Source organism: Pangasianodon hypophthalmus, chromosome 20 (genome assembly GCF_027358585.1).
Source record: "Pangasianodon hypophthalmus isolate fPanHyp1 chromosome 20, fPanHyp1.pri, whole genome shotgun sequence".
NCBI classification, from domain to species: domain Eukaryota; kingdom Metazoa; phylum Chordata; class Actinopteri; order Siluriformes; family Pangasiidae; genus Pangasianodon; species Pangasianodon hypophthalmus.
In genome coordinates, this window is record NC_069729.1 from 19,826,884 (window position 1) to 19,842,152 (window position 15,269).

At 38.8% G+C, this 15,269-nt stretch overlaps 2 protein-coding genes and 1 long non-coding RNA gene across 6 annotated transcripts; 1 reads left to right on the top strand and 2 right to left on the bottom strand.

Annotated features, from left to right (window-relative positions):
- Positions 1 to 81: 81 nt before the first annotated feature.
- Positions 82 to 5,487, bottom strand: tnfrsf9b (tumor necrosis factor receptor superfamily, member 9b). 3 transcript variants are annotated; one of them, XM_034314002.2, is made up of 7 exons: positions 5,353 to 5,487; positions 4,636 to 4,755; positions 4,366 to 4,503; positions 2,401 to 2,473; positions 2,168 to 2,316; positions 1,928 to 2,065; positions 82 to 525 (listed from the first exon to the last, which is right to left on the bottom strand). In XM_034314002.2, exons 1-7 carry the CDS (start codon positions 5,480 to 5,482, stop codon positions 413 to 415), a joined length of 861 nt encoding a protein of 286 aa, XP_034169893.2. In that variant the 5' UTR covers positions 5,483 to 5,487; the 3' UTR covers positions 82 to 412. The 3 variants fall into 3 exon arrangements, with proteins under 3 accessions (XP_034169893.2, XP_034169892.2, XP_026788267.3); XM_034314001.2 differs by having other exon boundaries at positions 84 to 528; XM_026932466.3 differs by having other exon boundaries at positions 87 to 528; positions 2,213 to 2,316.
- On the top strand, positions 4,660 to 12,715 carry LOC117599874 (uncharacterized). 2 transcript variants are annotated; one of them, XR_004580176.2, is made up of 3 exons: positions 4,660 to 4,789; positions 5,373 to 5,490; positions 12,208 to 12,715. It is a non-coding gene; the product is annotated as an uncharacterized LOC117599874 (long non-coding RNA). The 2 variants fall into 2 exon arrangements; XR_004580177.2 differs by lacking the exon at positions 12,208 to 12,715 and adding an exon at positions 10,662 to 10,800.
- fam83e (family with sequence similarity 83 member E) lies at positions 6,499 to 14,818 on the bottom strand. The gene is made up of 9 exons (XM_026932493.3): positions 14,621 to 14,818; positions 13,706 to 14,315; positions 12,709 to 12,855; positions 10,717 to 10,841; positions 9,491 to 9,922; positions 9,155 to 9,211; positions 8,525 to 8,759; positions 7,298 to 7,489; positions 6,499 to 6,973 (listed from the first exon to the last, which is right to left on the bottom strand). The coding sequence occupies exons 2-9, from the start codon at positions 14,168 to 14,170 to the stop codon at positions 6,779 to 6,781; spliced, it is 1,848 nt and encodes a 615-aa protein (XP_026788294.3). The 5' UTR covers positions 14,171 to 14,315; positions 14,621 to 14,818; the 3' UTR covers positions 6,499 to 6,778.
- Positions 14,819 to 15,269: the final 451 nt, after the last annotated feature.

A 15,269-nucleotide genomic window follows, 5' to 3' on the forward strand; every position in this document is an offset into this window, starting at 1 on the left:
GGCATAATTTAAATAATAGACTTTAATACCTATAAATGTACTATAATAAGAAGAATAATACAAATAATAATGATAATAATAAAAAACTTTATTTATATAGCATCTTTCATACATTTAAAATGCAACTCAAAGTCCTTCACAGTGGGAAGAAAAACAGAAATAAAGAAACAAAAAGTAGTAAAAATAAAATAGTCAAACAATTCTAATAATGAAATAAATTATAGCACTGACAGAAAGAAGAAATAATAATAATAATAATAACATATAAAAATGCAAACTATCCATTACATCCTATTCTTTAGTTACACATAAATAATCCTGCACCAGGCAGATTCAAAATTTTAATCAATGAAGCTGTGTTGAAAAACTCTGTTTTAGAAGGAACTATTTATAAAAATGAGGAAATCTTGTTTCACACGACCAGCTCAAAGGGCTTGTCGTCCAAGAGCAGAGAAGAATGACTGCCGCGTTCCTCCTGCGGAAAACAGAAACTGCATTGCTCAGGTTCAGGCACCAGCCTCCGCCCTGCTGAACACACACACACACACACACACACATACAGAGCAATAGTGTGGTTAATCATTTATAATTGATTGTTGAGTTCATAACATTGACAGTTTGTTTAGTAAGGTGTGTATGCTTTACATCGTGCTCCTCTGACAAAAAGAACAAATTCAATGCATTTTAAAACCTTAATCTGGTCATAAGCTACTTCAACCACAGACTAAGTCACCTAAAACCTTTTGGGATTAATTCGGTTGGGGGACGGACACTTTTGGCCGCATTGTTTCAGACGCTGGTGAAGCTGAAATACTTTGAAAAGCTGAGTTTAAGCAAAATGTAGAACTTATAACTATGCAGAACAAAACAAAAATTCTAACAGATTGTAAAAAGATGGGTCATTACACATACCGACTGGTTTTGTTGATTTTTTTATGCTGACTGAAAAAGACACACTAAATGACGGAATCAGTACATGACAGTAATCACACAGTAATGGAGGGAATCACACACTAAACAGTGAGTCACACATTAAACAACTGGGAATCACACACTATACAATGAATCACACATTAAACAACTGGGAATTACGTACTACACGATAGCAATCACAGACGAACTGGTGAGAATCGTATGTTAAACAAGGGGAAGCACACACTGAATAACTGGGAATCACACACTAATTCATGAGAATTACAGTAAACAACAGGGAATCTTACACTAAATGTTGGGAATCACAATAAACGACTGGAATTCACACTAAACATCTTGGAATCTTACAATAAACAACTGGGAATTACACCAAAAAGCTAGGAATTACACTAAACAACTAGGATATTTACACTGAACAACTGGGAATTACACAAAACAACAGGGAATCTTACACTAAATGATTGGACCTACACTAAACAACTGTCAGGCAGGAATCACATACTAAATCATGGGAATCACTAAACAACTGGGAATCACATGATAAACAACTGGCAGTTATATAATAAACACCTAAGAATCACATTGAACAATGGGGAATCACACACTAAATAATGGGAATCTTACAGTGTATGTGATAGTGATTACACACTAAACAACTGGGAATCACACACTAAATGGGAATCTCGCACTACATGATAATCACACATTAAAACTTGGAAATCTTGCATTAATCAATTGGTATCAGTCAAAAACTATGGGAAAAATTAAGCACTATATGATCATCCAGTAAATGATGGGAGGGGGCACACTGTAGAGTGGGAGGGGGAGATTTCATCTGCACCTTCGTTAGATTTGTTTAGTGTTTCTGGAAAGTCCAGTGAGGACTTTATTGTTGAATATTAAAATATCTTCTAGTCTCCATTTTGTCTGAGGGTGACTTCATCTGTTCTTTTACCATTTCATCTTTTACCATCTACAACATGAGAACCCTCACCAACTGGAGTTTCCACAGGCTTGGGTGGCTTTTTCTCTGTCTTCTCCTTTTTAAAAAACATGGCCACGCACAGCGGCATTGCTGAACTGATGATCAAACAGGCACAAATGATAGCCATGACCAGCATGATCCCTGGTTCTACACAAATTCACACAGAAACACAATCAGTCACAAACACATTATTATCCGGAGCATAATAGCATACTGAAATAACGAAGTGTAATTTTTGTGTATGCGAACTTTTGTTGTCAGTCTTTGGCGGAATCTTATTTGGTGAAATCTCACTTGGTTTAACATCTGGCGTTGGCATGGTGGGTTTTCGATCAGCACAGACGATGTCACTGAAGGCCGTCCCCGGAGCCGTGATCTGCTGATCTGGTGATGGACAGCTGAGGCAGAAATCACAGAATTGGTCACACAAATGACAAACATGTGACAGATGCAGTAAAGCTTGTGTTAGAGGCTCGTCTTACCTGCTGCTCCAATTAACGCAGTGATGATGGATCTGACTGTTGAATGTTCCTGCAGGGCAAGGCCGGCAACCTCCTGGCATTACAGAAATGTGGGTCATTACTGCTGTGATAAGCTTTCACCATCACGTCTTCATTAGCAACACACACACTGTTATTAATTGTGCCAGTGACATCATGCACAAGACACGAACTTACTCTTACATCTTATTTATTTACTTATGTACTTATCTGATTTAGTCAGGGTTTAGACAAGAATTGAGTAGTGATGTTCGCGAAAGAGTCGGTTCCTTGAATCGGCTCTTTTAGAGTAGAATCTATTTTTCCCTCTTTAGGGAATACCGTTTACTCTGGCAGTGTAATTTAATAAATCCCCTTCCATAGAAATGTAGTATTTCACAAAACTGCTTATAATATCTCTAATTTTATTTCAGATTTTTTAAAACAAAAGGCAATGGGATGCTTGGTAGCCGAAATACTCAGCTCTTATTGGTGAGCTGAGCCAAATAATCTGACTCACTGTGTTCTCTGAAATCTCATGGCTAGTTTCAAGTGAGGACCTTAAATTAGCCTTGTCTATATTCTTAAAGAACGTTTTTAGTAAACAGTAATTAACTTTGCCGGTATGATAAGGTTTGGTGTTTAAGGAGATGAAATTTATATAAGCTAGCTAGTTACAACATTAGCTAACGCTCATTTATTGCTACCTAGCAACATCACGGCAGGTTGGATAGAAGTGCAGGTTTATTCTTCAAATCACAAATAGACAAAACCACAGTGCTGGTGAAGAGATGTTCAAAACCATAATGGGGTTAGACGATCAGCACACAGACTGAACTGCACTAATGCAAACTCAATAAGTAGGTAAACAAAAACTGTCAAAACCAGAAACTCACACCACAATAAAAACAACGCTGTCGAAAGGCAGGAGTGAGACTTCGCAAAGAGCTGTGAGGGTTATTTACAGAGTGTGTGTGTGTTTGTGAACAGGTGTGTTTGATCAGAATTGTTGAGAGCCCACTCGCATGTGAGAGCTACTTATTTTCTTTCTTTTTCTTTTTCTTTTTCAAATCTGAGTAGTTTGAAATGTGTGTATGGATTTATCAGGATAAATAGAAGTAAATCTTCTTAATGAAGCACAATAACAAATAGGTAATTACAATTTATAAGATGCAGAGCAAAGTAATGTTATTTTTGTTAAGTAGAAGGTAGAGAAAGATTTCAGTTACAGTTACAGTAAATAAGAACAATCACTGGTCACAATATCGCAGACTTTACCTGGCAACGAGTTCGACTCTTATGTCACATGACTCACTGAAAAGATCTGAAATTCCCATCACTGATAAATGTCATATGATCGGAGCTGCTAGTGTTGGAAGAACAGGTGGGAATGATAAAGTGGTGTGTTTGTACATATTCCTCAGAGCCAGAGTGTGCTGTTGTAATTTATGCACAAAATGTTTTTAAACTATAACACATGAGGCAGAATTATTCTCCCTGAGCACATAAAGCCCTGAACACAGTGCCTTTCTTTCTTTTTTTTTCTTTCTTTCTTTCTTTCTTTCTTTCTTTCTGTTCTCTGTCTGCCTGCCTCTTTTTCAGTCTGTCTGCCCCCCCCAACACATACACTCTCCCTCTCTCAGACTCTCTCTCTCTTTTCTTTCTTTCTTTCTTTCTTTCTTTCACTTTTTCCTCTTTCCTTTCTTTCTCTCTCTCTCTCACACTGTCTCTCTCTGACTCTCTCTGTCTTTCTCTGTTTCCTTCTCTCACTACTTGTATTTCTTTCACTGTCTGTCTCTCTGTCTGCCTGCCTCTCTTTTTCTGTCTGTCTCTCTCTCTCAGACTGTCTTTTTCTTTCTCTCAATTATTTTCTCTTTCTTTCTTGCTTTGTTGCTTTTTTTCTTCGGGTCTCTGTGTGTTTATTACAGAAGCTAATTAGGAATAGGTTGAGTGAGGTAAGGTACTCACTGTTTTCTGTAGGTTCTTCTCCTTTACCACACTCTTGGACACAGAAGGAGCAGGATTTATCTCCACACAGAAATCCCTGAACACACTCACACACTGTATCAGTGTAAGCATTGCAGGGCTTCTTCATTCTCAGTGGACCTGCAGCAAAAACCAAATATTCAAGATTTCTAACTGAATTCATCACCAGTCATCTCTGCTGGTGTAGAAGGCTTGAGGAATGTCACATGGGTATGACTGAAAGCCTGACGTGTGTAAGTGTGATGTGCGTACTTATGCACTCGGTGCATCTTTTGCAGAACAGGGCAGTCAAGGTAGCAGCGTATGTTCCGTTCTCACATGGCTCGCACAGCGCCTTCGTGTTTGAACCACACTGAGACACCAGACGGTTTCCTGCAGAAGAAAAACTTCATCATATACTACTGAGGTGCCGTGTGTGTGTGTGTGCGTGTGTGTGTGTGCATGCGGGTGTGTTTGAGTGTCACCACTTTCACGGTACACTTCTCATGTTTGTGCCGTGTCATGTTGCGTTGCATTGTTTAAGCTCTTTTTTATTGCTTCCTTTCTTGCTTTCTGTCTGTTTTTCTGCCCATCTGCTCTCTCTCTCTCTCTCTCTCTCTCTCTCTGTCTTTTTCTCTATCTCTTTCTTTCTCTCCCTGTCTCTCTGTTTGTCTACCTCCTTCTCCTTTGCTCTCTGTCTGTCTGTCTCTCTCTCTTTCTCTTTCTCTAAATGTAACAGCAATGGTGAAGTAGTGTAACAAAACACCAGTTAAAACAACTGCAGTTTATATTCATTAAAATGTGAATCATATGGAATTATGAAAAAATAGCTAAATTAATGTGTGTGTGTGTTAGTCGCACGTCAGGTTAGCATGAAATATTTTTTCACAATAGTTAAATCTACACACAAACACACACACACACACACACACACTGCTTGTATTTTGTATTTTGTAATTGTTTTGTATTTATTTAGTCATTGTCACTTACCTGGCTTACATTTATTACAGCAAACTTGGTTGGAGGACGAGGGGTCAAGTGTCCAGTCATCACATCCCGGTTCCACCTTGTATCCCAGAGACAGAGACAGCGGCAATAACAGAGTCAGAACGAGCCACATCACTCGGGGTGTATAACACACACACAGCACACACACAGTTGATGGTCAGAGTGGTTTAGAGCTCTTTAGACAGCCTGTATTTCACTGACAGTGCAGGTAGAGTTGTCACACATGATGACACAAATGTAACTTCCCAAATGTCACAGTGAAGCGCCCACTACTGTGACTCCCTCATTCTTATTTCCCACACACTCACACATCAGCAAACACACACACACACACGCACACACACGCACGCATGAGTGCTATAGTCCGTTTATGAGTCATTATCAAAATCTCCTACTGTATGTGCACGTGTCTGTGTTTGTGTGTGTGTCTGTGTGTGTGTCTGTGTGTGTCTGTGTGTGTGTCTGTGTGTGTGTGTGTTTCCCATAAAGACACTTGGGCAATTCTTTAAAAAGGAGAACAGTAAATACACCACTGGGAAATTTTCAAGAAGGGCGTAGAAAATAACGTTGTTAAATCTGGAATGTGGTTCTTTCCCCTTAAGACAGTGTGTAAGAGTAATACGCTGTTTGTTTTCACAAGTAGAGCTCTTTTAAAAGCTAAGAACCCTTAAAGAACCACTGGAGAACCCTTTTAAATAATAGACATTTTAGCTTTTAATTTTAAATGGGTTCTATGCACTTTTAGAAAAAAAAGGTTTCAAGGCTTTCTCTCTTTGGTTAGAACAGTGGTTACTACAACAGGTAAGAGTTTTTCTCTTTTAAAATTGAACCCATTTAGATGGCAAGAGCCCTTAACTATCCAAAGAATCCTGAGGAACCATTTTTTTCTATTAGTTATATAGTGATTTTTAACCAGTGGGTTGTTGTGGTATTACACATGGCTTTGAGGATTATATACAAATTCTGTTTTATAATTATTTTTGCAAAAAATGTGAATCATTCTTTGAATCAGAAAGATTTAAGATTGTCAGACTTGATGCTGGATTGTGACTGGTCAGAAGGTGTTGATTAACAGCAGCTCTAAATTTTAAAATGTGATGATTAAATGTTTCTTCTTTTGACCCAGTATTCTTCTGGCACTATGACACCAATTCTTCTCTTTATTACTTTTTGTCGTACCATAATTTTAAATCTCAAATACTACTGAGACATTACAATCACTTCATCTTTAGCCCAGATGATTTATAAACATGTCTCCTCAATCATTTAGTGACATAAAAGGTCCTTTCTTAGTGTTCAGTCGACTAAATCCAAACAATGCCATTGTGAATTAGCCTTCAAGCTTGTCCAAATCGGAGAACGGTATTTATCTTCCGCGTTACATCGTGCTCGTCTGGTCGGGATTTCTTCACTTGTCCTCCTCATTATTCTGTTCTCTGAGGAAAGCAGATTTCCACGTGTCCCTCTTGAGGCCTAAACTGAAACTGCGTGGTCTGGGTAGCGGCTGGAAATCCTTCTGGCCCCTCAGAAATGAAGATTTGACCTCATTGTTGCGCTTTTTCATCAGGGCTAGAGCCGGAGTTATCGGGAAGCTGTCGTATAACTAAAGCAGAGAAAGACATTTCAGAATTAAATTAATACTGTAAATATTGAAAATGTCTATTTGTATTACACACATGAGTTACCACAATACACACGTAGAAATAAAGGTTAAATTTAGAACATTTTAAGAGTTATCCATTTTGTCCCTCTGGAGGAAACTTTAAATGTTCTATGTAAGTACTAGGTTTTGCTTTCATATCAGAGTCTCTTTAATCAGCTTAGAAGCTTATTCAAATTATCCTTAAAGGACTTTTTTTCTAAGAGTGTACTAATAATGCCACCAATACAGTAAACTACACAGGAGCTAGACCCGGGTCTGACGCACATTGGCCTGACTCTGGCTCCTCTGCAGGGTCTCGGTCCCCGGTGAACTCAGGTCCAGAGTGGATTTGCTGATTGTGTTTTTGGCCATTTTTGTCTGCAGGCCCTTGGTGCTGTGATCAATGCTGATCTTTTTCAGGACGTCACCCAGATTCCAAGAGTTGTCGGTCTGAGGAAAGCTCACAATAATGGGTTTCTGAAAAAAAAAAAAAAAAAAAGCAAGAGTCAGAAAGAGTTCTCATATTTACATACTTTCATTTAAGTTGAATTGTAATATTGTATATTTTAAAATATATTCTGTGAATATACTTCCTTCATAGTAAAGCATGCCAAGGTATACTATATTGCCAAAAGTATATGGACCACCTGACTGTGACAGGAAATTGTAATGCTACAGCATACAAAGACATTCTATACAATTGTGTGCTTCTAACTTTGTGGTGAGAGTTTGGGGAAGAACCACATATGGGTGTGATGGTCAGGTGTCCACACACTTTCTGCCATATAGTGTACCAAGATAGATGAGCTACATTATAAATGCCTAAAATAATAAGAAAATAATTACCAATAACTTGGAGTTTGTAATACACACATGCCCAGATTAGAACTGCCACAACTGTGTCCTGTTTTAAAAATAAGCTTCCTTTTCACTCAGGACTTTGGCTGTATGTCTTGTAATATGCTGTTTTATCTAAAATGTTAATTCTTTACTTACACATTTTAGATTTATGATTTTTACATAATATTTTGTTCATAGGACAAATTTTATGGTTTCCTTTTTTTCATAATATTTTGTATAGTATTATTATTATTATTATTATTATTATTATTATTATTATTTTTACATTCTTTGATATAAACGTTCTCCAAGGGTTCATTATATAATTAAGGTTTCTTAAGAGTTCCCCCAGAGAGACAACTGAAGAACCCTTAATTCAGAATGTATAATTTAAAAAGACTTTCAGAAAGAAATTCAGCAACTAAATGCTCCATTATCAAGCAATTTAGGGCAAGGGAATGAAATGAAAACACTTCAGGTCCAGGTCAGGAACTTGTTGTAGAACCTTTAAGGGTTCCTCCACTTGGACGACCAAAGGAGCCTTGAGGGTTCTTAATTTTTAAGAGCGTAGATTCCCTGGGACTGCCCTCAGATGCAGCCAATTTTTCAGGTCCTAGCAAGTCCTCTGACACAATGCGAAAATATACGCAGGTACGTTGCGTGTTATAGCACCTTATGATGGACTGGTGCTGCAGCTGACCCGGGTGTCATCTCCTCTGGGATAGTATTTTCCCCCCAGCTCCTGTCCAGACTTGGTAGACAGTCCTGTTTGTGAGCACGTGAGAAGGGCACAATGTCTTCCATCAGATTCCTCTCCAGCCTGAAGTCTCGGTGCCTGAACATGGCTGCTCCCTTGTCACGTTCTGTCAGAAACCCATGCTGAAGCCTCTCTGGTTTTTGCGTGTTCCTTTTACGAAAGCAGATATATAAAGTTATGTGAGCTGTAAAACAGTGTTGTGCTGTAATTAGACAATAACCAGAAATGTCAGAAAACCTGACATGACTGTTACAAAGCGCTGGCACTGGAGACTCCTTTGACTCCTTCTTTGTTAAGTAACAGCACATTTTTTTAATCAGTGTACTTAGATTATGTGGAACATCTGCCATATGTTGTATTAGAATCAGGGCATTAAATATAAACTATGATTTGAAGCTGCACAACTATCAGAGATGACCAATCAGAATCAAGAATCGCTGTGCTGTGGTATAGTGATACATAGATGAATGCAATTGTATACAAACTAGGAATCCAAGAATAAGCACAAATAGTGTTAAAGAAACACAGAAAAGTTTCTGGCTCACCAAAACATCGCTTGATGATCTGTTACATGCCTCGGCTCAGCCGTAACATGATATAACCTGCAGAGAGACATGCACAGTACTGATGCTCAGATGGAAGAGATAAGAGAGCTGCAGGGTTTTTTTTTTTTTACTTGTCTTTGTGGCACAAGGCCAAATTTAGAACTGTATTGTCTGCAGTTCATGAAGTGCACAATGCTCCTTTCAGGAAACTGTGCAAAGATCTTTAACTTAAAGGGCAATATTACAGCCTTAATGAAGTGTCATATGAACCACACCACTGGATCTTATAACCTAAAGAAAAAGAAAGGCCAGAAATCCTAAACTTGATCCACTCACTTGCTTTCATCCTGCCATTCATTGATATGAAGATCTATTACACCTGCTCCAGGAGCCCCAGTATGCCAGTCAGGTCCCGTTCTGAGAAACTTTGGCGGTTCTTCAGAAAACTCAGGCAACGCCTGGTCTTCTGGAGAGTCTTGACTCTTCTGAAAGACTCCGAGAGCATCCCAGTCTATAGGAGAGTCAGCAATGGGTGGTGGAGGGCTGGGAGGGCAATCGAGCAGCACTAGTTTTTGGGTATTTGGTTCTGGTTGGTAAAGAGTTCTGTCACTCTTGGGAAGCTCCATGGGTCTGGCAGATTTCCACGAGTCAGGAACGGGTTGTGAGGCAGCGTAGAGGATGCGGAACTCCCGGTCGAATAACTCCACCACCGGGCCACTCATGACAGTGATGAGCTGCCGGTGTAGATGAGCATCAGTCCAGGTCAGGCTGGAAAACAAGAAGTGAATCGGGGTTTCAGGCAAAACATTTTACCTTGTGCAGTACAATAGGTTAAACCATGATATATGTATTTATGTGTACTTAAAAAAAAAAAAAAGGAACCTTTTAGAGTCATTCAGTTGCCCTTCTGAGGAAACCATTAAAGGTCTAAAAGTAGAACCTTTTTAGATGAAAAGAACCCTTAATTATCCAATGAATCCTTAAAGAGCCCTTCAAGAACCTTTTTTTCTTAAGAGAGTGCCAAGTATCAAGATGGTTTACCAAGACAGGTTCTAGCTATTAAGAAGAAATTAACTCATGGAAAAAAGTTCTCTAAGGGTTCCCTAATGGTTTGTGTGAATAATTGAGGATTCTTAGCTTTAAAAATGGTAGTACTTTTAAGAGAATATGTTTCAACTATGTAACTGTGGGGTACAAACTCCAAATTATTGGTCACTATTTTCTTCTTAATATATAGAACCTGTCAGGCACTTAAAGCTCTTGGTACACTCTTAGAAAAATGTTTTTAAGGGTTCATTGGATGATAAAGTTTTCTCTAAAATGGTTCTGTTTGGAATCCATAATGATTTGTCCAGATGGGCCACTGAAGATCCCTTAAGCTAAATCTTGAGTAAATGTTCCTTCTTTATTGTAAATATCTTAAAAAAAAAAAAAATCTCATATGCAATTAATTTTTTTTATTATTGTTATTATTTATACCAAATTTTTCCCAATTTTCAAATGCTAGATTGGAAGTTTGACACATGCTTCCACTTGAAGTCACCTCAGAAGATCTCTCTTACCTGTAGCTGCCCAGAACCACTGTCTCCAGATCCACCAGGACAAAGTTCTCCTTCAGCTCTCCCACCACCATCTTCCCATCCCCAGACATGAACGTCTTTCCACCCAAAATCCGAACTATTATGTTCTGTCAAAAGGACATACAGTATAACATGATATTGCTAGTATATTGTTGAAATGGCATTTGGAGATTAACACCAATACTTTCCATGCAGTAAGGTTCCTAGCATCCTGAAGGGTTCTTTGGTTTATCCGTGTGGGGGAACACTTAAAGGTTCTATGTAAAACTCTACAATAACGAGTATCTCCAACTAAAATCTCTTTAAGAAGCTGGAAACCTTAAACAATAGCGTGGAGAGAAATGTAGGTGTGCCAGCAGAAGGCTGAAGTTCCAGCTCATTTCAGTGAGTCCATCAGCTCAGCTCACTCTTTCATGCTTTCACGCATACCAAACAGCTACTTTAACCCGAAATTTAAAAAAAAGTTGTGTGGTATAATTTCTGAAAAACATTATCTTTTGCATTGTGTTTGTTTCAAAATCTAATTAAATAAATATAAAACCAGTATTTTATACCACACAGCACTGACAGATACAGTAAGCATTCTGGCAGTAATATTATTATATTCTCATGTCCGCTATGTCTGTGCTTAACTTTCATTAAAGTAAAAGCTGAAAAAGAGTGTAAGAGTGTACATGCTTCGGAAAAGTATTTTTCAATAGTTATTTAAATGGTTCTTTAGGTAGTTAAGGTTCTTAGCTTCCTCAAAGCCTTTTTGGTAAGGAAACACTCTGGTGTGGAGTTCTACATAGAGTCTTTAATAGCTATATGTACCTTCTTAGAAATAGTTCTTCAAGTGGCCTTTAAAGGGTTCTTTGGATGGTTAAGGTGCTTCGCTTCCCAAGTTCTTAATTGAAATCTTTTGGATAAGGCAACACTGTTGTAGGGTTCTACACAATCTCTCTAAGGGTTTCCCAGATGGTCAACTGAAGAACCTTTAATGCTTCTAAAAATGTCATGTACACGCCTGGAAAATTGGTTCTTCAGGGTTTCTTAAAGGCTACTTTGGATAGTTAAAGTTTGTTGCTTCTAATAAGGGTTCTACTTACAAACTTTTCTGATAGGAAAACACTTTGTAGTGTTCTACCAGAAGGACAACTGAATCAGAACTACATTTTTTAAGAGCGTACACATTTAGAAAAAGGGTTCTTCAAGAGTTATTTAAGGGGTTCTTTGGATAGTTAAGGTTCTTAGATTGCTAAAAACCGTTCTGATAATGAAAACCTCTGTTGAAGAGTTCTACATAGTCCAATTTGGACCTAAAAATGAGCAACGAGAATGGTTTAGCCGACCATTGACCGACATTAGGAAATCTTCATACCTGGAGCTCAACTTTGTGTGGAGCAACCATTCATCTAGAGATGAGGCAAATATTGCTGTTATAAAGTTTAAAACCAAACCATAATATTGTTTATTTATTTATTTTTTAATCAGGCACGCATTAGGGCACCTCAGCTGCAGATGTAGGTGGCACAGTCACACCCTGGCACTTCCGAGACTACACCAGCGTGCACAGAACCCTTAAGGAACCTTTTTGGATGTTTGTTTATTTCACAAACCTCTGATGTTGCAGCTCTTGTTACTTCCATTGAATAGAGACATTAACATTATAAGCATTGTTAAATATGTTTAACAGAAACAGAGTCTCAATCTGCAGTTCCTTGAAGCATAATTTTTTTCAGCTAAGCTCTAATTCTGCCTTTATGAATGCAGTGTAACCTGTTACTCATGGCTTTGTATGAAGTCACTGACATTCTTTTCTTTGACACTGGTCAAAAAGAATGTTGTATGGGTTACTACAACAGAGCTGCAAGGAGTGCCGAGCTGTTTATTTATTACAAACAGGGTTTAAATTTGGAAATGGCCCGTCATGACTAATGAGACGTGTTGAAAAACCAAAGTGATTGTTGCTGATGTTCAGATTTTTTGACTAACCGGGTGCTTGAGCTGGTTTGGCGTTAGGTTAACTTGTGCAGGTCTTTGGTTCACGATGATGTAGACAACAACACCTCGTGATGCAGCTGAGTGCAGATCCCTGATCACGGTGCTGTCTGTGACTCTGTCTGCTACGATGGCGATCAGCTGCTCGACAAAAACAAACACAATGAAGACATGTAGCATAGAAGGTGCTGGAATGCAAATTATGGTTCCCTCCGGTTCTTAAAGTCAAAACCAGCATGTACTGTGTAACAGCGGAAATAAACCAACAGTGTTGGGTTAATCTATAGTTACAAGCACAATATGTCTAGACTTTATCACTTATTGAGCGATGATTATCCTGTTAACTCCTGATTCATTTTTTATTTTTGGAAATTAAATGTGTAAAATGTATTTAAAAACCCAACATTAGTTATTAACACAATAAACCACATTTATGGAAATGCACATATTTAAAGATGACTTTTCTGCTGCTACTGATGGAAAATGCAAATTACAGATGAACACAATGTGACTAATCTCTATGGGATCATCTATGGGAAGATGGTAAACTGTATGACTAATCTCTTTTTATAACATTTTCTTTTTATATTTCCAAAAATGAGTCAGTTTTCTGTACTAATACTTCAGCTTGTTGCTCTCAGATCAAAATGAACCTCATATCTGTCTTATAAATGCAATTTTTCATTAGAGAAATTGAGCTAAACCTCATAATGTTTCATGTTGGAAAGATATTAGTGTTATAGTTAATAACTAACTGTTGTAGTATAATAGTTTGACTTGAAGATAACATGACCATTAAAGGAATCATAAAACAAACATCACACTACATTTTTTTTATGTGTTGGAAGAAAGCTATGACACGACCTATACTGCGGATGACACAGATGATCAGGAATTGGCATTTTAGTGAGTGAAGCAGAGATATGAACAAACCCGGTCCAAAGGGTCAGTTCTGATTTCAGATTTTCATCATGAGGACCATCGTACCTACCATGGTGGCTCCCTGCAGCAGCCTCCTGATCACCTCACGGATGTGAGGAGCCTGCTCCACCGGAGGATTGGTGTAGACCATGGCTCGCCCCACACCGTCCCATCTGTCCTTCTCCGGCCATCCAAGCTCCAGACATGGAGCCGGCGTGTCTGAAAGCGCGGGGAAATACTGATCCGATAAGCCCTGCACGTCTGAGCTGCTTTCACTCCCAATGTCCCCGTTTTCCACGACCTCCACGTGATGATCCTCCACCCAGCTGGAGACCTGGTTCACCTCCTCTGGGGAGAGAAAGGGTTCGAGTCGATGTGCGCTCAGTTTGGTGTAGAAAGCTCCAGGGCCGTCTCTAAGCAGGGATTCCAGGGCGCTGCGTTCCACCTCTGAATGGAGGAACTCCGGGTTGGACTCATTTGCAGGTAGGAAGACCACATCCTCATTTAGGCTCTGCTCCTGAGATTTGGACATCATGGATAGATGTAACAGCAGAAGTCCTTTTATGTGGTGGTGGTGGTACTGGTGATGTCTCTCATGGTGTTATAATAATAAGCGATGTCTTGTGGACGTCATCCAAAAAGTTTCTTCTTCATTCCTCCTCGCTGTAGCAGCACTAGACCTGTATTGCAATGGACATTGTTCTTTATGAGTGAGAAAGCTTGTGCTGGAGTCAGCGAAAGAAAGCTCAGTCTGAAGAATGTTCTCTGCCTATCTCATACACGTCACCTATGCCTTGTGTACACAAGTTGAGCAATTTGGAAATAATACTGAAAAGCTAGACTTGGGTTGATAACAGCTACAGGGGAGAAACTACACAGACACATGGCTTAGTTTAACACTTAACTTTCCTTAAACTGGTCCATGTCCTTAAACTTTTTCATTCATTTATTTATTGTAGCTCTACCTAAAAGAGATGTGACCTACTTGAAAAGCGTGCTCTTTCAGCCTTCATCCATGTTCATCCTCACTGTAAGCAGACAGTCAGCATTAACTGGTCATCGCTGATCTGAGGAAAGCTGCACTTTCTTCCTTTTAATCTTTGCTCTATAAGGCGTATCCTAATATTGTATTTCCGTCTGTATTGTGTCCGTTCCCCTCTCTGACACAAAGTGCTTCTTTCGCTCTGTGCTCTCAGACTATACAAATCATGACTGGTTCTACCAGATGAGCAGGTCTCGGTTACAGAGCCAGAGATCCAGCATCTACAGTCCAGAGGTTCACCTCATGCTTCTCATATCAGAAGGTCAGATTTAAATAATAGGAACTGCATGATGACATTTGTTGGACTGAATTATATTAAATCAGTTCCTACTGAACATTAATACAGGCCCTAGCCCCAAAAACGTTAAAAATGAGCAGTGTGTGATAATCACCAGTCTTACAGGAGAACCAGCGATGACACACTCATTGTTTTTAGTGGTATTTCACAAATGAAGTGTGTCTGAGAATTTAAATCTTTCTTGCTTAAAATGTAGAAAATCCACCAAAACAGGTTCAGTAAACAAATTTTGTAACGTAGTCTTGTGCAAAACTTTTTGCATACCCTTAGAACTAAATAAAGAAGACAAAGAAA